This window comes from Dicentrarchus labrax, unplaced genomic scaffold (genome assembly GCF_905237075.1).
Source record: "Dicentrarchus labrax unplaced genomic scaffold, dlabrax2021, whole genome shotgun sequence".
In the NCBI taxonomy this organism is placed as follows: Eukaryota; Metazoa; Chordata; class Actinopteri; family Moronidae; genus Dicentrarchus; species Dicentrarchus labrax.
Window position 1 is genome coordinate 22,308,145 of NW_026136721.1, and position 24,033 is coordinate 22,332,177.

A 24,033-nucleotide genomic window follows, 5' to 3' on the forward strand; every position below is an offset into this window, starting at 1 on the left:
GCTTTAATTGCTCCCAGTAAGAGAAAGTGATTTATGGCCAGCGAGCCTCAGCAAATTACATACATACATTGTGCGGCACGAGAACTGTTTACCGGGACAGGCGTGCCGGTAGACAGCGTGGCCGGTAGTTCCACTAGTGGCCACTGAGGGGCCGGCAGCAGACTGCAGCAGTGTGAAGAGGAGTGTAGAGAGAGAGAGAGAGGAAAGAGAGGGACCGCATAGTGCCGATCAGATGACCTCGCTGCTGCAGTTAATGTTCTCTGGTGCTCAGACACAAGGCTAAGGCTCTCCCTTGTACCGCGGGGCTGCTGTAGTACAAGCTATTGTGTTGGTAGGGGTGGTGTGGTTGAAGATGTGTGTGCGTGTGTGTGTGTGCAGAAGGGGAAAGATGGGGAGAAGTGGAGGAGGAGAAGGTGTTTGTGTGAGGGGAAAGAGGGAGCACGACACAGAGGAGGTATATGTTGATAAAGCAGTGCTCAATTTCTGTAATCTTTTCTTTCTTTCTCTTTTTGTCTTTCTTTCTTCTCCCCGTTGTCTCCCTATTTTCTCTTTGTCCCATTCTATTGCCCTCCTCCTATCACCCCCACACACACACACTCCCCGCTTTATTTTGCCCCCTCTTTCCTACTGCCGCACTTGCCCCCCTTTCCCTCTACCTCATGCCCCCTTTCCCTCCCTCTTCTCTCTGTGTGTCTCCCTCGCTCCCTCTCTTCTTTCTCTCTCTGCAGTGCAGCACAGTGATTATCATTCCTCTCACAGAGTCAGGCCTGATAGTCAGATACTGCTGAGCACCCTTCTACATCACCTGCTTCTAGAGGGAGCAATGGAGAGAGAGAGAGAGAGACATAGGAAAGAGAGAAGGGAAGGGTAGGAAAAGGGGGGTCTGCAGAATAAGAGGGATGAAAGGGGAAAGAGGAGAGGAACGCAGAGAAAGGGGAAATGAGAGAAGAGAAAGTGAACAAAGGGTGAGAGGGAGCAGAGAAATATGGGAGGGGAAAAAAATAGGGGAAAAGCAGAAGCCTGGAGAAGAGAGGATTGCTCTTACTGCAGAGGTGGTCCCACTGCAACATACACGCTGCATAGTTATAAATGTGTAAGTGTGTGTACGTGCACACCTGTGAGCGTGAGCATGAGCGAGCAGGTGTGCCTAATGTGTGGATTTACGGTATCGGCATGGAAGCTGTGTGTGTTGTGGTTACCAGGCGCCTTGGCTCATCAGCATCTGCGAGTCAGACAGCTGAAGAAATGCTGCTCATATTGCTTCATCCCTCCCTGAGCTGAGTTTCAACCTGCTCCAAACCATTTTCTGCATTCTGCAAATACCACAATATAGTCCCCCATCTCACCCTTCAACAGCGTTCTTTGTCTCTCGTACTTCAGACAGTCTGTGGTCATGTGGAGTTTTACAAGTCTGTGCCTTTTGTCTATCAACGTTTTACCCTGCCACCCACGCTGATTAACAGCCTTTTGGTCCTTTCTTTGTTTTTTTTTTTGCACTCATTCCCCCATTTGTCAGTTGTTTTATTCATCATCTGTCGCCCCTGAGCTCTCCCACTTGGTCTCCCGACACTTGTCTTTACCTGTCTGCTTGACCTAATGGGTACACTGTGTAAACAGGACGTCTGCTCTTTTCAGCATAGCCTCAGGAAACTGCATTCCAACACTGCACACGTCACTTTGTTGCAGCACAAGGTCTTGAATACAGTTTTAGATCACTTCTATATTTAAATAACCAGTGTAAATATATCATCGTCAAATGAATTGTTAACACATCTGTCCTGTTCACACAGCCCCTGCGAGATGCTTTCTGTCAGCATATTTCACTGTTTCTCCTCCTCACCGCCTTTGATGCATAACTTAACAGTCGACAGCAAAAGGTTTCAGAAAGATTTTCTAGCAAACGTTTTTGAGATTTGTGAGCAAATGTATCCTAAGGAAAGAGAAATTTGACCAGTTGACTCTATTGCTTAGTCAGAGTTTAGTTTAGTTTAGTTAATTGGCCTCATTGGCACTGTGATAGAACAGAAGAAAAGCGATAGAAAATAAGTGTTTTAGAGGAGACAAAACACCCGAGATTCATGTGATTTTTCACCACCAAAGTTCACACTTAAGGTGCTTGTAAAGAAAATTCTGCTAAAATGATAAAGCAAGACATCTGGAGTGGAACAGCAGAGAATCTAACACAATTAAAATGGTAGAAAACTGTAGTAAAGAATGGTGAGGAAAAGCACACAATAAAATAAATGCAAGGAAACCTAGTAGAGCCACACCTTTCCCTTTGAATATATGAATTCGACAGCAGTGTGAATCGATCCACTTAGTATCGCCATGCAAAGCCTCTTTACATGGCAGTTTAATCATGCAAAGTGACAGCATTCCCGCTTTAAAACGGCTCAATAATTTGAATAGGGGAAAAAAGTCAATAAAAACTTATTATTTTTCAATAATATTTATCTTAATAAACTTAAATAAACTTGCAGTTATTGAATTCACTTATTCATTCCAACTCTGGCTTTCGCTCTCAAACGTACGAGCACATACACACTTGCTGGCTGCATTAGCACAACATGATTTCTAAACGGAGTCAACACAAAAGAGCAGAAGCAAAGGTCATTTTGACTGATCAGCATTCCAGATATGAAGTCTGAACCGTACCCATGTGGTGTCAACAGAAGAATATTAGTTTTCACTGTGTGTTGTGGTAGCATAGTTCAATATCACCTTACGTATTCGGCACAGTTATAGCTGCAATATGCATGACTGACATTTCATCAGCTCAATTATTTTTAGGTAGTAAATAAGGTATCACATTATGAGAAACAGGATGAGGTGACATAATTTGATGATATAAATAGTGATATTAGACTGTTATATTGATCTTGCATGTAATATCAGATATCTTGATTATCCGGTTTCCTGAAAGCTGCATCTAAATATTCTGTCAACATTTATTCCCATATTAAATTAGGTTTTTTGTAAACTAATTATTTCAATTTTATTTAAATCCAGGGTTGTTCTAACCATTCAATAGGTCATCCCGCCTACTAGAGTTTTTTAACCACTTACCTGCATAATTTTAATTTAAAGATATTGACGTTCAGCATCAAATATCATGTGTCCACAGGCTGAAATCGCCAGTGAAGGACAACTGGCAGGAATATTAACATGCAAAGCTACACCACTCAGTCAACGTTAGGAAAATTCCAGGTGTCTGGAGGGAGTGATTACAAATAGGATGTCAGGTGTCTGCTTGATTGACATTTGGCTCATAAAACTGTCCGACGTCTGCCTGCTTCAACACAAAACCATCAGGAAGGAAAAGCGGGATGTAGGGTAAAGGAAGACGAAAATTTAATCCATCACTTGTGATGCTGGCCAACATGCGATCAAGACTAGCTAACAGCGTCGGAACTAATGTGAAATATTAGAAAATATCATCCCTCATTCTCAGTCATTAAAACGTATGAATTCCTTCTGCTACAGTCTGTTCCATTTAATAAACAAAAGCAAGCAGGCAAGAAAAAAAAGCACATAATTAATGTAATTAAAATCTAAGAGCTGTTTAGTTCTGATGTAATTATTGAGCAGTCTATGTCAGTTAGTTTGGCTAAATCCGCTCTAGCAAATATCGGTTCAGGAGCAAAAAAGGTATCATACACTGTCAGTGGATATTGATTTTTTTTTTAAAGCGCTGGTATCAGCAATATATAAGCCCTATCAGTCAAACTCTAATTATATTTTAATGCAAAAAATTATCATAAGTTCACTCTCTGTATGTAGCACGCTGAATGCTGACTGTTGTGGTTATATTTAAAGTAGGATATACAGTTGCTCTTTGCACTGTGGTCAGTTATGGATAATGCATGACATCCTCACTCTGCTTGCCTGCAACGTGACTCAGAGTGTAGTGAATGGATGAACAAATGTGCAGTGGGACTCTGACCTCCAATCTCGGCGTTGTTATAACCAAAATACTTGTTGTGTACAAAAGAGGAACTAAACAATAGTATGTATATGTAACAAGCTAATAAATAATAGAATCAGCCATTACACGGTGGCTCTCCCCCCGTACCTAGATGATGTCAAACATAAATGAGACTGAGCAGAGAGCCAAAGGGAAATGTGGCTCTAGTCCTACAACCATATTTGTAGTTTTGGTTTATGCATAAGCCGTATCCTGTCAATTCATTATGCAGACCAGAGTGTAGCGGGGCATAGACAAACAAAAACACCACACTCACATCCAAATGTGCACACACACGCACAGTCAGATGTGCAGATGTTGCACATACACACGCAAACACACATGTGTTGAATATGCAGACACATGTAACGAGAAGAGAGGGAGACTGTTAATTAACTAGAGCTCGTTAATTCTCTTTGAACCGACAGCGAGGAGGTTTACACACTAATTACCTTGATGACTGAGCCAACCTGTGCACACACACACACACACACACACACATGCACCTCTTCACACTACAAACGCGCGCGCACACACACGTGTATTCTTGCAGGCTTGACATAACACATCTTGCAAGCTTTGAAAAGTCTCACACTCATGCACAGCAATAAAAAACAAACATAAAGGTGTGAAGTCTCACTCATATGCATATGCGTGCACACACACATGCAGTGCAACACGCGTTTGCCCTGAAATCAAAGCTATATTAGGAACTTATTTTTGCTGCAGTTACTTCAGAGCTGCAATATTCAGATGGTTAAGTTTATTCGGAGTTCAGACCCATCATGCCTTTGTTTGATTCACACCGATGTGCCAGAAATAACTCAACTCCATTACTGTATCAAGATACTCATATGCGTGTACGGTTGCATTACATGTACACACATACACAAACACACCCACTCAAACACACTCACCGTACAGATGAGTGAAGCTCCCATGTCAGTATTGAACTGTAATGGCCCGTGTCAGATTAAGGGGAAGGTTTTTTATGTCCTCCGTCAAACTCAATTAATATTCCATCAGCCATGAATTCATAGGCCACACTGGACCACAGCCAACTCATCCCTATGTATGTGTGTGTGTGTGTGTGTGTGTGTGCGTGTGTGTGCATAAATGTGTGTCGAGATTCAGTAGATATTTGGGATATGTAGTAATTAGCCTTTATTGCATTTACTCAGTCAAACAACAGAAAGCATGCGCGCGCACACACACATACACACACAAACATGCTTCGTGCTTTGTGAGTCAGGTTGGAAACATCAAGGGGGTGCTTGGGCACAGAGAGTTTTTTTAGAGAAAGGTAGAAGCTGGTAAAGCAGACAGGAAATAAAAAGAGATACATTTATGGTATGAGCAAAGGAGAAAGCTTTAAAAAGACCATATTGACTGAAAATGTTAGAATGCATAGTAGAAATGAATAAAGCCATTATTTTTTTTTTGGAGGGGGTAGAAGCCAGACGGACCGGGGCAGAATGTGTTCAGTGTATACTTAGTAGAATTTAATTATTAAAGGTGCCAAAAATGGGATTTGGCAAAAGAAAAGACGACAGGTTTGTCAACGAGCAAAAGACTTTGAGATACAGAAGACAGAGTATGAGAGAAAAATAGGGGGGAAAAGGGGGTTAGGGAGTGTAGAGGAGTTATGGGTCAATAAAGCCTGCTGTGGGGAAGAGGAGAGGGACTCATAACGAGGTCAAGGACACATCATCGATCGCCACATCATAAAGCTGACTGGCAAGAGAAGAAGGGATGGAGGAGGAGGAGGAGGGGGAGGGGTTGAACAAAGTGGGAGGGAGGAACAGAGAAAGGATCCTTCCTTTACAGCTGTGAAAAGCAGAGTTGGCTGCAGGATCGGCCAAAAGAAGGAAAGACAGAGGAGAGAAAAAGAAAATAAAATTATCAGGATGAAGAAATGAAAGGGGGCAGCTCTGGCCAGAAAGAGGGTTAGAGGGAAATTGAATTAGATGGAATCATGGCTGAACAGATGAATTCTGTAATAGAACACACACACACACACACACACACACACACACACACACACACAGAGCAACCAGCACCAGGCCTCCAATAGCAGTAACTCACTCCTTGTCTGTCAGTAAAGTCCCGCCCTGTGGCGCAAGCTGGATTTCTACATTCATACAGTAATCCTAGTAATCCATCCATTATTCAGAAAAATAAATACTCAGCAATAACAATGGTGGTCTGTCACCACTTTGATCCAGACATTTTGGACCAGAAATATCTCAACAACTGGAGGATGAATCCTACTGACTTAGGTGACCCGCCGTTTTTTCCTCTAGTTGAAAGTTTAGTGAACTTTTAGTGTATTCATCCGGTCAACATTTTAATATGTCCAATACTTCATGACTAACCTGTCTACCTGCAAAACTAACATCCCCATCAGCCTCAGCTGTGCCTCAGCCTCACAGTGTCACAGAGCTACGAGCATGGCTGGAGACTTAAGGCTCTTATACACTCGCCGTTCCCGACCTGTCGTGCAACAATGTGACGTCAAAATGACATAGATCTCGCTGGCGCGCCAGGATTTAGGCCCGGTCGTGCGAGGTCGCGCACCACTCTTTTTTTTTTCAGCTGAGCGCGCCAAAGCAGAAACAGGAAGATGGACGAGTTTGAGGGCAAGCTTTCCGAGCAAGTGCGCCTCTACAGGCATCTATCTGTACGATCCTTCAATGAAGAAACACAGAGATGCCCAGAGGTGCCAGAATTCATGGCAAGAAATCTCCATGAATGTTGTAAAAGAGGAGGCCATATGCCGGAAAATTTGGAAGAACCTCCGCGAACGATTTGGAAAATCAAAAAAGAGGTCTGCCATTGTTTACCTTTTTCTTCTTCTTCTAGTGCATTGAAATAGCAAAGTCGGTAGCCTATCCTCAGTTGTGACACCTCTGTTCAGGAGAAGACTGCAACTAGTGTCGCGACCACCACGTGCAAGTATAAATAGTTACGGCGCTCCTGTGACGTCACATTGTCGCGCTACAGGTCGGGAACAGTGAGTGTATAAGAGCCTTTAGTTGTCTTTAGTGACACGTACCACTTTTGTGATGGTATTTCCAGAATCTTTAAAGACTCTTCTAACCTTCTGGATAAAAAAAAAATATTATGTCTGTTGCACAATAAAAACGTTTCTGCGGTTTTTTGTTTTTTTTTAAACAAGTAAAATGTTAAGGTGTTATTTTGTATTAAAACATGAAATATTGCAAAGTAATATCAGTGCATACTAATATATTCATGTTGTCAAAATCGAGCAAGCAGATATGTCATTTCCAGCTATCATGTTTGTTTGGATTAGGAGAAAGGGGTGCAACTTTGGAAACAGGTTAAAAATGATATAATATTTTTTGTTCAAAATGGTTAGAAGAGTCCTTAAGGATCCTGGGAAAAGCTTCAGAACAGCAGCACATTTTGTGAAATGATCTCCTTTGTTTTTGTTTTATTAAATGGATCCGTAGCTCTGTGAGTCAAATGTAATGGCGATACTTGAGACTCACAGAACGGGGCTAACAATAATCAACAACTCCACAGTAATCTCATTTTCTTCCTGTTTCATATTGTTTCTCTGAACAGAAAGCTGGAGAGGACATGTGCATAGAGAAATTATTTATCTTGTTGTTTTGTGATCAGAAATAATTATCATGAAATATTTATTCTGTGATCATGAAAAAACATTCTGCCATGATGTTGAGTTATTATTATTCTATGATCCTAAGAAAACACTTTTGACAGCCTGTTAAGTCAAGAAATAGAAGAATTATTTGTGATGTCGACATCACTGATCTCAAAAAACAAACTTATTATGGTGAGATCACACAAGAAAACAGAAATGATCCTTACCCATGCCCTCTCTGGCTCCTTATACGCAGCCCTGTATACTTTTTCACCCACTTTTCTTCACTGTGCCATTGCCCCTAGTCTGAACGAGTGGAAAAAGAGGTTGGACTGCTTCATGTGAGCTAACGCTCTAAAAATACATTGCTCTCTGTGGAGAGTTAAGATGAAGCCACTGAGATTCCAAGAACTGCCGCTTTTCCATTAGACTCTAATATCTCTTCCTCTTCCTCGGTGTTGCTTGTGCTCGCCATCCCTGCTCTCTGAGTTACTTTCTCCCTCTTTCATCTAAGCCTTGTTAAGAAATGGCAGAAGAAACAAGTGCTCAGTTAATTTCCCACTTCTGCTTAATTAATTTTGCTGTGTTCCCGTCTCCTCTTGTCTAAGCATGTTCATGGGGTGAAATGTTCAAATGTTCCCCTTTTCTTTTGGGTGTTTGGAAGAAAAAGAAGAATTAGTTCAGTTTAGGCTTTTATGCCAGCCGTCCATCAGTTTCCCTCCAGATTATCCTGAGGCGAGGTTCCGAGCTCAAGTTTTTCCGCCCTAATCTGCGTCTTCCCTCTGTTCCCTCACTTCCTCTCTATACGCTGCGTGTTTCAAAGCAGATCTAAATTGAAAGCGATGTAATTTTGCGAGCAGATAAATGAGAACGAGAGGAGATAGGAGGGGTGTTGTATAGAAATGGGCTTCCTGGTGCAGAGTGATCCCTCCAGGCCAGACGGAGTCATTTAACTCTCTGATATTCTCTCAGCATGGACTTATTACAGTCTTTTTTTTCTTTTCTTTTTTTCTCTCCAAAGTGAAAACGAGTCTGCTAACTAGACTGGGGTGATTTGTGTGTTGAAATAGCAGCAGGTGTGATGCTCAGTTTGAGTGAATGATGTGAGTCGTTACTGAATCACCACCACTTCCACTGCAGGATTGGGAGATTTGTCATTGGTGCTAGATGGCCTGTGACACACACACAGTGTGTGTGTGTGTGTGTGTGTGTGTGTGTGTGTGTGTGTGTGGTGTGTCTGTCTGACAGTGATGGGTGCAGCGTACAAACAGAGGGGGTGCTCCTTTATTTATTTGTTGTTGTTTTTTTAAAATTCAGATTCCAATTAATTTCAACATAGTGGGGCCAACGTGAAAAAATAAAAATGAAAGCAAGCAGCCATTTCAGACCACACAGTATCAGTAGAACAAGAAAAGGCAAAACAATACAAACATAATAAGTGAAATGATTTTGCAAGCTGAAGGGTAAAAAATAAAAAGTATCTTAGCCTTATTGTTTACAAATCCAATGAAAAGACCAAAACCAGCAATGCATTAATCTGCCTCTAGTAGTTTCCAACTATCCACACTCAAACAGGAGTAAATTGCGTTTCTGTTGGTTTTAATTTCCAGCTACGGATTAATACACATTTGGTCAGCTAGTGTGTATTTATACACACAAGCTATCCTGTATGCACAGCAGGACAATGAAGTTGGACTTAAAATAAACCACAGTGACCATTTTATTTGTTAAAGGAACATGTCACCCATTGCAATGGTGTGGCTCATTGATGTGTGACAATTATGGAGCTATATCAGGCTCTGGATACACGGACAAAACTTCAGTGCTTTGCTGATTTTATTTTTTCAACAGAGTTTGTTGACATTAAGAAACGTATATGTTACCGCTCACTCGACTTATCATTTAACATTCTTCACTTATTTCAGTAGAGCACCAAGTAGGTATTTTTGAGAGTGGACTACTGGGATCTATTCCAGATGAAAAATAAATGTCTTCAGGCAGGCCAGAGGTTTGTAAACATCAGCCATGTCCAGCAGCATTAATCTAAACTGGGATTAAAAGCCAACTGAAAACTTTGAAAGACGGCGTGATTGGTTGATGACTATTACCCTGCATTGTAGCAGCTAAGCTCATAATCAAGGCGAACACGATCAGATAATCTCAATATGTCTTTGCAGACCCCTGCCCCCCAGCCAAATCCCCAGATTTAGAATCTCAGATTAGGAATCCTGGATGATTAATCCCATATTGTGTGTGTATGTTCCCTGCAGGGGACCCTTCGTCGGGTGACCTTCTCGGTAGTCAGCCAGCCCCAGGACGGCGGTTGCTATGACAGTGGCCTGGAGGACTCCGAGACACCGAGCAGCAAGAGTTCATCAGGGCCGCGGCTGGGAGCCCTTCCGCTGCCCGAGGAAGGCTACGAGAGGACCACACCAGAGGGCAGTGTGGGAGAAGAGGAGCATGTGGAGAATGGTCAGAGCAGCCAAACACACACACACACACACACACACACACACACACACACACACACACACACACACACACACACACACATATACACACACACACACACACACACACACACAAATCATACAGTCAGCAGCCAATAAAATGTTTTTCCTTGTTTCTCAAGGCTATTTTCTGTAAAGGTTCTGATTAGACACACACTCAGTGTGTACACACACTCAGGCACCTGCGGTCAAGGTCTCAGGAATATGTTTTATAGAATGAAGCAATTGTCCTGTGTGCGTTATGTGAAGAGCTCTTTAGAAAAGTTAATGTGTAGCAGTATGTTGTCCCAAAGGCTCCTCCATGGCCTTGCCATCAATCAGCAGCCCAAGTCTTCCCTTTCACCAACAAAATTGTATTTTTACCTTTTACTACCGGGTCTTTGTCGAGGCAGAAAAGGCTTTTCTTTCCTCTTTCCTCTGTATATGTTCACGCTAGAGCTGGAACAGCAGCAGCATACCAAGGTCACTATGACTTTGGTGAAAGACTTGTGGTTTCAATGCTGCTTTTCACCAATGTGTGAAATCTTGAGGATTGTGTGGTGTTTAAGAATTTTATTTAATTTTTTTCACGGTCAGTTGGAGAGAGAAATTGAACAGAGAATTTATTGCGTTGGTTATAATTATACTGTATAATTATGTGCTTGTTTAGTTTCAAGTGAATTTCCTGCTGTTGCTGCTGCTGCTGCTGCACGTAGGAGACAAAACTGGAATTAGTCTTCAGGATACAACAGAAATATGTAACTTCTGTGATTTAATTCAAGTAAAGCAGAATTTTAAAAAATCAAACAGCGAATGACTGTGCTGATTTCAATTGCTCATAATTAGATGTGTATGGAATGTATTACGTTACCTTAGACTATCTGTAACACGACACCGGCACAGTTTCTCTAATTGGCAGGAAAGTCACATTTACCTAATCTATCATTATTCTGTAAGTCCTGTCTGCATTTAACATTATTGCATTATTAATTCATAAATAACTGGCTTACATAGATAATGGCCGTAGCCTTTGACACTTTACCTTGTAGAATATCAGTCCCAGGTGGCCTCACTAACCTTTTGAACCTATCACTCATGGGATTTAATAGGGCTGATATGTAATTTAAGCTTGTCTTTACATGTAAAGAAATGTATATTTGTCATTCGAATTTCTGCTACTTATCTCTTTTGCCTCAATAGTTGTTTGTCTTGAACTCACCTTTCACCTTTTATGTAATGCTGAGCACAGCTATGATTATTTTAAACGTTCTTTTGAAGTCAGCAATTTCCATTTTGCTCAAGCAGCATTTTTCTTTCTTCCTTCCATCCCCTCCCTTATAACCTTTGTCGTGTTTTTTTTACCCATTGTTCTCGTCTTCCTTCCTGTTAAACTCTATCCATCTGCTTTCTTTTCTTGTTTAATTGTCTCTTCTTGGGACGTCCTGGTGGCCTAGTTGTAAGAACACATACAATTGCAGCATCCCCAATTCTGTTCTGATCGGTGCATATCACACCCTTCTCTCCCTATATTTCCTGTCACTGTATCACTTGAAACAATCAAATGAAGGCAGCAAAAATTTCATTTGTTTTCTCTTTTTTGTCTCTTTTGTATGTTTAGATGCCAGACAGCTGCCAGATGTAGCTCTGACAGGAAAGTGTACTAGGGAATGTGATGAGTTTGGTCACTCTGACACTTGTTGGATGCCCGTCCGCCCTTCACCTCGCCAGCGTCAGCGCCACGGCAGCGACCCCCCACGGCTCTCCACCTTCGCCCCCGGAGACGATAACAACAATCTCCGTGGTAACGACCATGAGAGTGACAGCGAGAGCGCTGGCAGTGCAGGGAGCTCAGAACCCGGGGTGGTTGTCGGCGGAGAAGGTCAAAGATTACCCTTAGCCAACGGGGATCCTCTCGGCACCCTGGGTAGAGGAGACCGCAATAGGAACATGGGCGATCACAACCGTAACCTCCTTAACCGCAAGATGACTTCGGCATCCTATGACACATTTAGCAGCGCAGGCTTCGGGAGGCGCCAGCAAGAGGACGAAGGAGGAGAAGGCCAGAACCCACCTGAGGTCATACCACTGACGCGGACAGGAGGGGACTACAAGACCACGTCCTGCCTCACATTGTCACGCCGCGAGGTCTACCTGTGACAGCCTTGAATGGAGCAATCATCACCACACCGCTCCCTTTTCTGAAAAAGAGGGAGGGTTAAGACTTGTCTGGCGGGTCATTAGTTTGGAAGGCCTCTTAAACCTGTGAAGATGTGAAAATGTCAGAAAAGCTGTATATCAAATTGGAACTTTTGGATTCTGACTAATATTTATAGGCACTTAAGCTTAAGCAAGTGATGGATCAACTCTTTGGGGAGCTCTGACCAGGTGTACTTTCTAAAAAAAAGTCTTTTTTTAACTACTAGTGAAAGTTGCCTACAGGCAAAGATCTTATTATGTCCATGTGGAGGAGGACAACTTCATCTCTTCTTTTTACCTGAATCCAATGCATGCCTGACCCTCTACCACAGAGGGATCTGTCTGAAGAAGAGAGAGTTTGAGACTAAGTAAAAACTGATGCTATAAATGCCTCAGTACATCATACACAAAAAAACTTTCACTGAGGCTGCAGCAAACAAGATTTGGACTCAACTTGTGAACAATCTGCTGAAAAAAAACCACTGAGATCGTATCCAGTGAAAATAGACAAAAAGCAGTAACGGGTCTTTGATTGAGTTATTTGGAATCAATCAACCAATCAAACCTTCTAATGCCTAATCAACTCTTATCGTAACACAAGACGGGGATATTAACCAATCAAACTGCTAATCCTGTGAAAATCTTAACAAGTCATAAACAGAGTATCAAAGCACCAACAGAAGTGTGGTCACTGTACAGTTACACGGTAGGAAAAAAATGTGCTGATCTCTAAAATCAGGTATCGTTCTTTAAAAACATAAATGATTCAGAACAAACTGCAACAATGTGAAAAGACCGATTTTTTTTTTTTTTTAAAGTAATCAAATGTAACCATTCAGAACACAAGGTTCTCATAGAGTGTCAGTAGTGCCACAGTATTCCAGCGTGTGTGAAAATATGTGTTTATTATTTTGCCTTCACACCCAGTCTGTATGTATATATTGTATGTGTGTATTTGATAAAACGGCAGTGTTATCTCTCTGCTGGGGTCCACCGTTTCAGAGTAGACTGAGGTGCTGAGGTCGCTACATACCTGCAGTATCCTAACAGTGTTCATGTATCATAAATGTTCTTGACATACATGCACACACATATACACATGCACGCATGCACGCACTTACACACACAGACCTAAGCATGTAAACACAAACTCATACAGTGCATTTACAGAATGTGAACATGCATAGGGCCACAGTTTATGACATGATTCAGTGGCCGTGTAACATAAAGTATATAATAATTTGCATTAACTTTCATACAGAAAACATTAAGCACACACACACACAAACACAAACATACAGCGTATTAAAACATAAGTAGAAACACAAACCCATTTTAGGATGTGCGCAATTCATATGCACTATGTGTGTATGTGCTCTTAATCATAATTTTTTAACATATTTCCTGTCATTGAACTAGCTGTAGCATTTTGCCTGCTCCTCTCCAGCCAGTATTTAAACATGAATTGTATTTAAATAATTACTCATCTCTCTGACTGATGTGTGAGGCTACATTAAAGGGAATTTCAGACATGACATCTACTGTATGTAATGATAAGACAATGTGGGAATATAAGATATTCTGCATACTGTAAGTAGGACTCATAGAAAAACCAAATTTCTGTAAGAAAAAAAGGAAAAGAAAAAAGGACTCTGCATGAAAGAAAGACAATGCTAACTTTTTTTCTCTTTTTTAAACCACACGCCTTTTTGGATACCACGCCTATTTGGATACATCTGTACTATATGTGTGTGCTTACGGGGGAAATGGAGATAATGATGGCAGCAAGGGAGTTAGCTTCAGTGGATTACACTGTTCCTTCTTTATTGTTGTGCAACTTTGGGGTAACCTTGGGCCTTTCTCTCAGTTTCCACGGCCCAGAGTTGGCACGAAGGGTGCCGCAGGCTGTAACAAAAAAGATCACAATGTAGTGGGAGCACAGGGTTCTGCTGCACCCTTTTTACCACACAGTGCCGACCTGAACACGCCCATACTGCTGTGCTGAACCTCACAGATAACAGACTCCTTCACATTCGTCCTTCCCAGCAGCTACAGCACGACTCCAGACACACTCTGCTGCACTGGGCTGAAGAGTGGGTGTGGATCGAGGCCAGCACATCTTAATTCCCATCATCAGTGTGTGGTTCAGTGGTGTGATAGGGATAATAGGGTTAGGTCGTCCCTGTGGTCTTAATGAGTTTCCTTTCTCCTCTCTTCTCTTCCCTTGATCTGCACTGATCTCATTAACGTCTGGATAGGCGAATGTAACACTGCTGGAAATTGCCAGTAAGTGTGTCTCTTCATTTTTCTGGCTGTTTTGGATCAGATGAGGCGAAGGAGACTTGCTTGTTAAGGATGTGCCACAATTAAGTTCATAGATCCTTGTAGAGCATAGAGTTAGTCAGAAAGGAGAACAAAACACTCAGGTAAGACGTGTGACGGTGTTTATCTTTTTAACTAACACAAACCCATACACTGTTGCTGCTTGACTGTCCCCTCACTGAAAGATAACTCAATGTGTGGAGGCAGTAAAGTAGTACGTACCATGTCCTCTACATTAATTTTACAATGTAAAATTACAGTAGAGGACATGTAAATTAATCAGGCTGAGAAATGGGTATCCTCTACAGTATGTGTTTGATTACATTTTGTACACCTGTATATACCTTCAGCTTCACAACTCTGTGACTGACCCCCTTTAGCCTGTTTTAGACCACTGATGTACTTACTCTCTAAGCCTTCATTACCCCCAAATCCCCAACATGGCTGTTTACAGAGCTCTGTTATTGATGGACTGTGCTGAGGATGTAACGAAACTCGAGGCCCAACACATGGAGTTAATCTGTTGACGGAGAGTTCACATTAAAAAGGGATTGGTGAAAACAATCACAACAGGGTATATACACTGAGAGACAGAAGGACATATGCTCTTCCTCTGGGAAAAATAGTTGAGATAAGTGTGTCTCAATCCCTTGGACGGCAGAAAGGTCTTGAAGAACTGAAGTCCAGTTTGTCAGTTTTGGAAAGAGACTCTTGACACAGCCTTGCCTCTTCAAAGTGGCAGATATTGCTTCAAACTGCTGTTTTAAGGCAGTTCCATTATAGCACCTTTCAAGCTCTCCCACTGGGATTTAAGGGAACTTGCTGTACATGAATCTGTGTGGGTGTGTATCTTTTTTATACTGCACGTTTAAACATGAATATGTTTCAGTCTTCTGCAAAACAGAGAGGGGAGACAGACAGAGAAGAGCTTAACGTCTGAGATCTATCACCCACTAATCAAGACATTTTTAAAAACAGACACTTCAGCGCACATTATGTACCTGTCATCCCCCTCGTGCTGTTACCCTTATAGCCATGTACAGATAAAACTACACTGTAGAACAGGCAACTGGAAACCATAACAGACAATGGCATGCTTCTTAAGGTCTTCAAATCTGCACTTGAGAAAAAATGAGAAAAAAACTGTTATTTTTATTTTCCTTTTCTTTGTTTTCTTTTATGATGGGGCTGGCTCTGTTTTTTGCTGCTCCCTTCCTGTAATTACATAATGAACTAATTGCATTTGCTATGACGAGGAAGAAGAGGAGCTGTCGACGAATGGTTTGGTACGAAGATGAATCATGTAAAAGTTTGACTTTGACATTAAAAACTTTAAACACTTTTGTTTGTCTGATGACTTTCTGAAGATTATTTCACTCAGTAACAATGAGATGAACAATATAGTTGTTACTTATAATGACTCCATAAGAAACTGTAAGATGACCACTTAAAGGGTCTACACACAGGAACACTTAAACAAAACGGGTTGTGGTGAGCACAAAATAAATGTTTGTACCTATTTGTGTGCACCATTTACAAAGGGTTCATAAGCTGCAATTAATGGTTAATAAAATTACCAAATAATGGTTTATCGATCCATTTCAAGCCATTAAGAAAGAAAAACGTTTAGGGTATGAGGTTGGGAAATCCTCCTCCATGAATTTTGCTTTTTCTTTTTAAGTCACTCTTCCATTCATTAAGAAGACTCCTCAACCATTTTGCTCCTGGAAAAGGGCTGTGGGCATCCAGACCAAAATCTATTTATCAACAATTTTTACAACAGCAGACTGTAGAATCCCTGTATTAATGATTAACACTTAAAACTGTAGGTGACCAACAATTATAAAGTGACCCTTTATTCATGCCTTACTAACATTTACAACCTAAAGCAAGCCTCCTTAGACAGAGGTACCAAACCGGTGACAAAATGATCTCCACTTACTTGCTTGTTCAGGAGCTTTTGATTGTGGATGTTAAAACCAACATTTCCATGACAACAGAACAAACTTAATCTGCCAATGAAGAATGTGATACAGTTAAAGCTCTAAAATAAGTGGACCTTGAGTGGTGATCGTATTGACATCTTCTGTTCCCAAGGTGAAGAATGAACCATTAAGCTCAATTACTAAACCATCCAACAAAACCAAAATCCTCCCATTTAGCAGAGTGACACCTTGACACCCATTATTTTAATGGGTAATGTCAATTTGCACCAAGCTGACATGCGTGCTGACTAGAATATATTTCTAGAGTATCACTAAAATGTGGCACGATCTATCATCTTTATCTTTGAAAGTTGAATTTTCTGAACTGGATCCTGCTGCGAGAAAACTTATAAAATGTAGAGGGCAATTTGGACTTAGACTTATCGGAAAACGCTTCAGAGGTGTTAACTGCTTCACAGATTAGTGTGAAGGACTCAAAATGTCAAAAAAAAGTCCCGCAGTCTGTGTTTCGTCTTGTCCAGTATGCAACACTGACACCGTGTGGTCATGAGTCAGTATTACTTTAGATTTCTGGCACAAGATATGAGCTGTTCTCCTTTGTTTCAAATTCATTTTGGTCCTTGTGAAAGATAGGAATAGAAAAGCTGAAGGACAAGAAATCAGTTTTGCTTAATATACTGCAGCCAATACTGAAGAGCTAAGAATACATCTCTTTACATGTTCAGTTAAAGGCAATTTCTTTTGAAGTAACAGCTGCAAGATACAGCTGCCAATTTAATTTATTGCAGAGAATGTGGCTTCACATGCTTATTCCTTTGTAATAAAATGGAAAGAGGTTTAATGTGACACAATCTGGAAAATTATCATTTATGAGTAGAAGGCTCTTCGTATTTCACAATTTATATCATATCAGATATAAAAATGACTAGTAGGTGAATAATACATTTACCGTACTGTAGGTGTGATTCAATGAAAATCTGAGAAAAAGTGAGGGAGCTGTGGCTGCCTGAATGGTTTGGATGTTCTATGCATCAACCATACTGGGATAAAATAAAGTAGTTGTGGTAGTCATTCATTTCATGTAACCGCCATTAACAATAAATCAAACATATTTTAATGTTCATTTACCTACTAACTTCAACATCACAACAACCAAAAAGCAAAATCTGCCAAGAGGTCGGCCTGCACTTTGTACTAGTCACAGGCCCATCACTCACCTACTAATTCGATTTTCCAAACAATTACAACTTAGTATTCACATCACAGGTTGAATGAAATGTTTGAGAAAAGGATTGAAATTGATAAATTGTGTTTTTCCAGGCTGATAGCTTACAACAATGTTCCATTTGATTTAGGGTTTAGTTTAAATGTCAATTTATGGATTCTAAGGCAATATAATTTGTGTCCTCATTATGTGTAGTTAGTATAATCACTTGTATTAAAATGGCAGCATGTGTTACATCCAATAAAAGTCTGTTTTCAACAACAAAATATGAATTACTGACCACAGTTTTAGGTCTTCAGGAAAGTAAAGTCCAGACACTACCATCCCCACAGGACCAATTGTTCTGCCGCCTGCAATAAAGTCGTAAAAACACACATAAAAGGGGAAAAAATCATTAAACCACACAATAAAAGGTATTAGCAACCTTCTCTGAAACACCAAAAGCATCAGGTATCATATCAATCAACTTCTATCCGTAAGTCATCTCATATAAGTGGTGTCCATAAAAGGCTTTGTAAATAAATCACTGTTTCAGCAGATAAATGGACCAGGAGTTATCTGCACTGCAAGAACAGGACGTCAGTTTCTTTGAACTCTTAATTACATTCCAGAGACAGACCCAGTGGATGTACATTTTATTGATTTCACAAAGACAGAGGAAAATGTCGCAAGGCAGGCGCCTGGTGAAGTAAACCTCAGAATGTTATCCTGCTCTCACACTGTCCAGTGTATCAAATGGTCTTTGGAGTTGTCAGATGCTTTCAGGGGCTTAAAGAGACTTCTTTTCTGAGTGAAAGTGAACTGAAGTGAATTGCCTTTTTACATGCAGACAGAGAGAGAACCTCAGGCACATGGCTTCAAAGTGAAAAGACATAATCTTGTAATATGTCGAAATATCTATATCTTACTCATTTGTGCTTATTATAAAATGTTTTCTGATGTCCAGTCAGTTAACATCTATAGCAGGGTGCTGCAACCCTCCAACGCCAAAGAAACATCTGTAGCATCTGTATAGCTGAGCATAAAGCATTGCAGATGTGATCAATTCTGTCAGTGCTGTGTTCCTCTGTTCAAGAAAGTCTTTCAGCAGAGCTGTAAACATTCTTTCTCGTTGATACGCCAGGCGGTTGTTGATGCAGGATTTGATCCTCCCTGTCTTGCTCCGTAGGCTGTCATTTATGTCTCTTCATCTTTTCATGGTCACATCAGCCTGAACTCATCAAAGCTGTGCCATCAGCGAATAGCAGGAAATAACACATATAGAACATGATTTTACATGAAAGCATATCCTTTAGCAGGATGGGATGTGTATGTATCAACCTACAAGTACACAAGGAATTAAAGCTGCATCCAATTAAAACTAAGTTGCCCTAATTTTCTTAAAATTATGGGGTGATAAAAGCTGTAAACTTTGAAATGTACTTTTAGCTTGTTTTTTATACCACTAAGATATATAAAATATATTTGTTTCGGAGTGGTCGGTGACAATGCTTTTACGGCAACATGAGGACTTTATAATTCTAATTAGAAAAGGCTAAATAAACCTGAAACTTGAAAATATCTTGTGACAAACCAAACACTGGCATCAGATAGGGGCACTATTAAGTCGGGATCTGCCACTACCCTGCTAGATGATACTAAATTCTACACACTGGATGTTTAATGTCACATTTTGAGTGAACGCATTTATGTGCTGTCAACAATAGCCAAATTGATACGACTTTAATGAATTTTATTTTAAGCATTAAGTTCTATCCATGTTTCAAGTGAAATTTGGATATCCATTTATTTCTAAATATTGGATTTCCAAATCTTTTTGATTTTCCACAATACAACAATGAGAAACTGGAATTTCACACTATTAGAGAGAGGTACTTTTCCATTTGTCCATTTCCCCCATTGTTCTCCAGGTTCATGTTATTTGATGAGTTGGGGTGTAATTCTCTGTCTTCTCTGTCCTCACAGGTAAGTGTGAGATTGTGGTCCTCAGAACATAATAAAGACCTGTATGTATGTGTGTGTCGCGTATTTGTGTGTGTGTGTGTGTGTGTGTGTGTGTGTGTGTGTGTGGGCTGATCTGCAGGTGCTATGTGATTTGCTGTTTCAAGTGATTGCAGAGGTGTGTCCCATCAGCTGATTGGCCGATAGTTGATGACTTTAGGCTTCTAAAAGACAAACATCATTCTTCAGCTTCAGTCTCTTGTTGTTTTTCTCAATGAGTGCACAGCTCTGCAGTTGTTGTGTGGTTTAACTACTAATTGAGAAAGTTTTTGGCTTCTGTGTAGATAAGTGACAGCTTCAAGCTGCAGTTGTGACAGTGGTGATTGGTGGGTAGGTATTAGGCAGCTTGAGGCTATAATTTTGAAACTCGTAATTACTTATATAAGTAAATAGTACTAGTATAATGAACTTAGTAGTGTTTTTGTTTTAGTTGCAGTAAGGTGAGAGGCTTTTTTCTTCAAATTTATGGGTAAGAACACTTTAAGCCTGCCTAAAGAACAGTAGTGACTTTTTAAGAAAGCTCAACATGGACACCAACTGGACAAAAGTTGAATACCAGAATACCATTCAGCATGTTTCCTCTAGTTGATTTCATCTGTTAGCTTTGTAGCAAAATTTATTCTTTTAAAATACTTTAAAATGTATCAGGTAAAGAGAGTCGATAATGTATTTCATCAATTAAGTCAAACATAGTAAATCTTTACAATAAGAATGATGTTGGAACAAAGATAACCTAAACAACTATCGACAGTGCAACACTCTCTAAGAGCTAATTGTAACCAATTTCAATTTTGCCTTGTGTTTCAGATTTTTACATATTAAATGTTGCTTTTCATCACTGAAATGAACCAGGAAATGTATTGTTGACAGTGAAAAATGAATGAACACGTCATTCTTGCACATGGCTATACAACAGTGAGGCTGCAGTCGAATAGTCGATAAAATTATGTAGATGTCTTTTTTTTTTACCTCAATAAAAAAACATCATGAGGTAAATGAAAGATGTGAACAAGATTTCATAAGGACCTAAAGACAACTGTGGTGTTCAGAGACACCAACTGCAGTTTTGGACCTGTGGATGTGAATGTGTTAAAGCACAAGGAATAAATATAGAGAAAAAAATGAAATAAAATGCTGCATGCACTCAACCGATCAGAAATGTTCAGTGCCACAAGCCCTGAACATGGGGGTGTAAAGTAATGTCCTTGGAACTTATTATAGACCCTGGTCCCTGCAGTAGTTCCTCCCAAGGTTTCTAGTCCCTAGGGAAAGCTCCAGCTTTTGAAATGCTAATACATTTATCAAATATCTATTAAAGGTAAATAGATTTTATTGTTAGTTTTTGATTGGATGTTATTCACAACTTAACCGCATTCTGGGGAGAAATACAACTTCTTCTTTTTTTTTATTGCATAGTAGCTGGATGCAGCTCAGATATTCACAGTTGAGACCTGAGGGACCACCAGTCGTGGAAGAACAGCACAGCTGGCTCAGTAATTTGCCTGGATGCAGTCGGGCCCTCTGCTGCCAAACAGCAGCCCGTTCCTTTCAAGGGATGAGACACCTCTGCATTGTTATGGCACCTGTTCAAACTTCTGTATACCCTGAACACACAGCCATTGTTTTGCACTGTTTCCCATTTCTGTGATTTCATGACCTGCTGCAGAAAATGGAAAACTTGCATAATTCCAGTCTCACAACCTCAATATTACATCCCTTTGGTTTGCTCCCAGAGCAGATGGCAGCGGCAGCATGCAGGTCTCTGTTGATCTCTGTGAAGGTGATGTTGTCTGGAATCAGTTCATCTGTAGCAGAAACAACAAAGTGTTACTTTCACATACACAGCCAGTATGTTATGAATAAACAAAAAATCTCAAGCTAGTAGAGGTTTCACTGGGAAGATCACATATCTGCAGATATTTTAAACTATGTGCTATAACCAGTCTGCAATGCGTTAGAGCATGCAGGCATTTTGTCATGTTTACAGAGCACCCATATCTGCTACAAATAATTTAAAATCCTCCTTGTTTCAGATGTACACTGAAAATCTTTGTAATCATGATGTAGAATTAGAAAGTTGCTCCATTGTGTGTAAGGAAAGATTGGGAGTGTACATATAAAAAAAAAAAAAACACATTTTCTAACAAACTCATCTACTAAAGAGTTTTCCTTAGAGAAAACACTTTAAAACAAGTTATGCCAATCTCTGCCAAATGAAATTAAGAGAGGTAAATTAGCTGTTATTGTCAAGGACTACAATAAAAGGAAACATTCCAGATGGGTGTAGATATATTACAGATGCGGAAAAATTAATTATATACAGTGTTGTGACACGTTCAGTGAAATCATGTTCAAACTGATAACAAGCTGAAACATACATTATATATCAACACCAAAGGTTTCATTATATTAATCAAAATTGTAATTTGCCTATTAGACTATGATTTACTATTTACTTGAGTTTAAACAGTGAGTATACACAATAACATTAAACACTGACATGTACACACTGCACCTAAACTACATTACAGTCTCTTTATACAAAAACACTACATTAAACAATAAACATACACCAATCAGCCATAACATTCTGACCACCTGCCTAATATTGTGTAGGTCCACTTTTTGCCGCCAAAACAGCCCTGACAGTTGAGCTATATCTGGGACCAACTCATAGTAAGTCCTGTTGGTTGTGAGGTGGGGCCTCCATGGATCTGACTTGTCCAGCACATTCCACAGATGCTCAATTGGATTAAGATCTTGAGAATTTGAAGGCCAGGTCAACACCTTGAACTCGTTGTTGTGTTCTTCAAACCATTCCTGAACCATTTTTTCTTTGTGGCAGGGCGCTTTATCCTGCTGAAAGAGGCCACTGCCATCAGGGAATACCGTGAAACAGTGTACATGGTCTGCAACAATGCTTAGGTAGGTGGTACACATCAAAGCAACATCCACATGAAAGGCAGGACCCAAGGTTTCCCAGCAGAACCTCACCCATCACGTAACACTGCCTTCGTCGGCTTGCCTTCTTCACATAGTGCGTCCTGGTGCCATGTTTTCCCCAGGTAAGCAACGCACACTCACCCGGGCCATCCACAAGATGCAAAAGAAAATGTGATTCATCAGACCACAAATTGTGATGCACTGTGTGTTCTATCAGGACCAGCATTAACTTTTTCAGTAATTTGAGCTACAGTAGACCACACGGGCAGCATTTGCTCCCCACATGCATCAATGAGCCTTGGCTGCCGATGACCCTGTCTCTGGTTCACCACTTTTCCTTCCATGGAGCACTTTTGATAGGTACTGACCACTGCAGACCGGGAACACCCCACGAGAGCTGCAGTTTTGGAGATGCTCTGACCCAGTTGTCTAGCCATCACAATTTGGTCGCTCAAATCCTCACACTGCCCATTTTTCCTGTTCCTAACACATCAACTTCGAGGACAAAATGTTCACTTGCTGCCTAATATATCCCACCCACTGACAGGTGCCATGATAATGAGATAATCAGTGTCATTCACTTCACCCGTCAGTGGTCATAATGTGTGGCTGATCAGTGTAAGTCCACCATGAGTAAACGTCTCTCATCTGCCACTTTAATGATTGAAAACCTCATATTACCCCTTTAACTGCCTTACAGTTGGGCTTATAGCCTCAGAACGCCCTCTGCTGACCTCCTCCATACTAGCACAGATACACTTGTACAGTCCCTGATGCCGTCACTGGCACAAATGAAGCTTAGCTGAAGTTCAGTCAGGAAGACTGACTATCATCCTGCCCAGTCATTCTCTCTCCCTCTCTTTTTCCCTCTCTTTTCCCCAGCTAAATCAGGTGAGGGTGGGCGTTTCACTTTTTCGGTTAAACCTATCATTTCCCTGTGAACCAATCTTCATGTTGGTTGTCCAAATTTAAAACTGCTCCTCTCTCTGCTTGTCAGTTGTCATTTCAGTCCACCCCATTCACCTTCAGTCCTCATCACATTCAGCACCCAGGGGTCCTTCCGCTAGGCTTATCAGAAGTCCTTCTCCATGTCACATCCATCCAGATCTTTGGCATTGCTCTTCACTCCTTCGCTACCACCAGTGATTCTTTTAGTCTCTGTTTCAATTAACCGGTCCACAGTTGGAAGGGCAAAATGACAAAGTCTGTTGTTTAATGTGCATGATAATATCGTTTGCATTGCAGTTATGGCCAGAGGCTCTGTTGTGTCATGACCCTTCACATTTACAAACAAAAACATTTAAAAAAGACATTTTACA

General features: G+C 40.7%; 1 protein-coding gene across 1 annotated transcript in view; it reads left to right on the forward strand.

Annotated features, from left to right (window-relative positions):
• pcdh7a (protocadherin 7a) overlaps positions 1-15,940 on the forward strand; it is a 41,282-nt gene extending 25,342 nt beyond the window's left edge. Inside the window, exons 4-5 of the mRNA XM_051384644.1 lie at positions 9,863-10,064; positions 11,700-15,940. Of these exons, the coding sequence (XP_051240604.1) occupies positions 9,863-10,064; positions 11,700-12,238 (741 nt within the window). The 3' untranslated portion in view covers positions 12,239-15,940. The remainder of the gene's footprint in view (positions 1-9,862; positions 10,065-11,699) is intronic.
• The last annotated feature ends 8,093 nt before the right edge of the window (positions 15,941-24,033 follow it).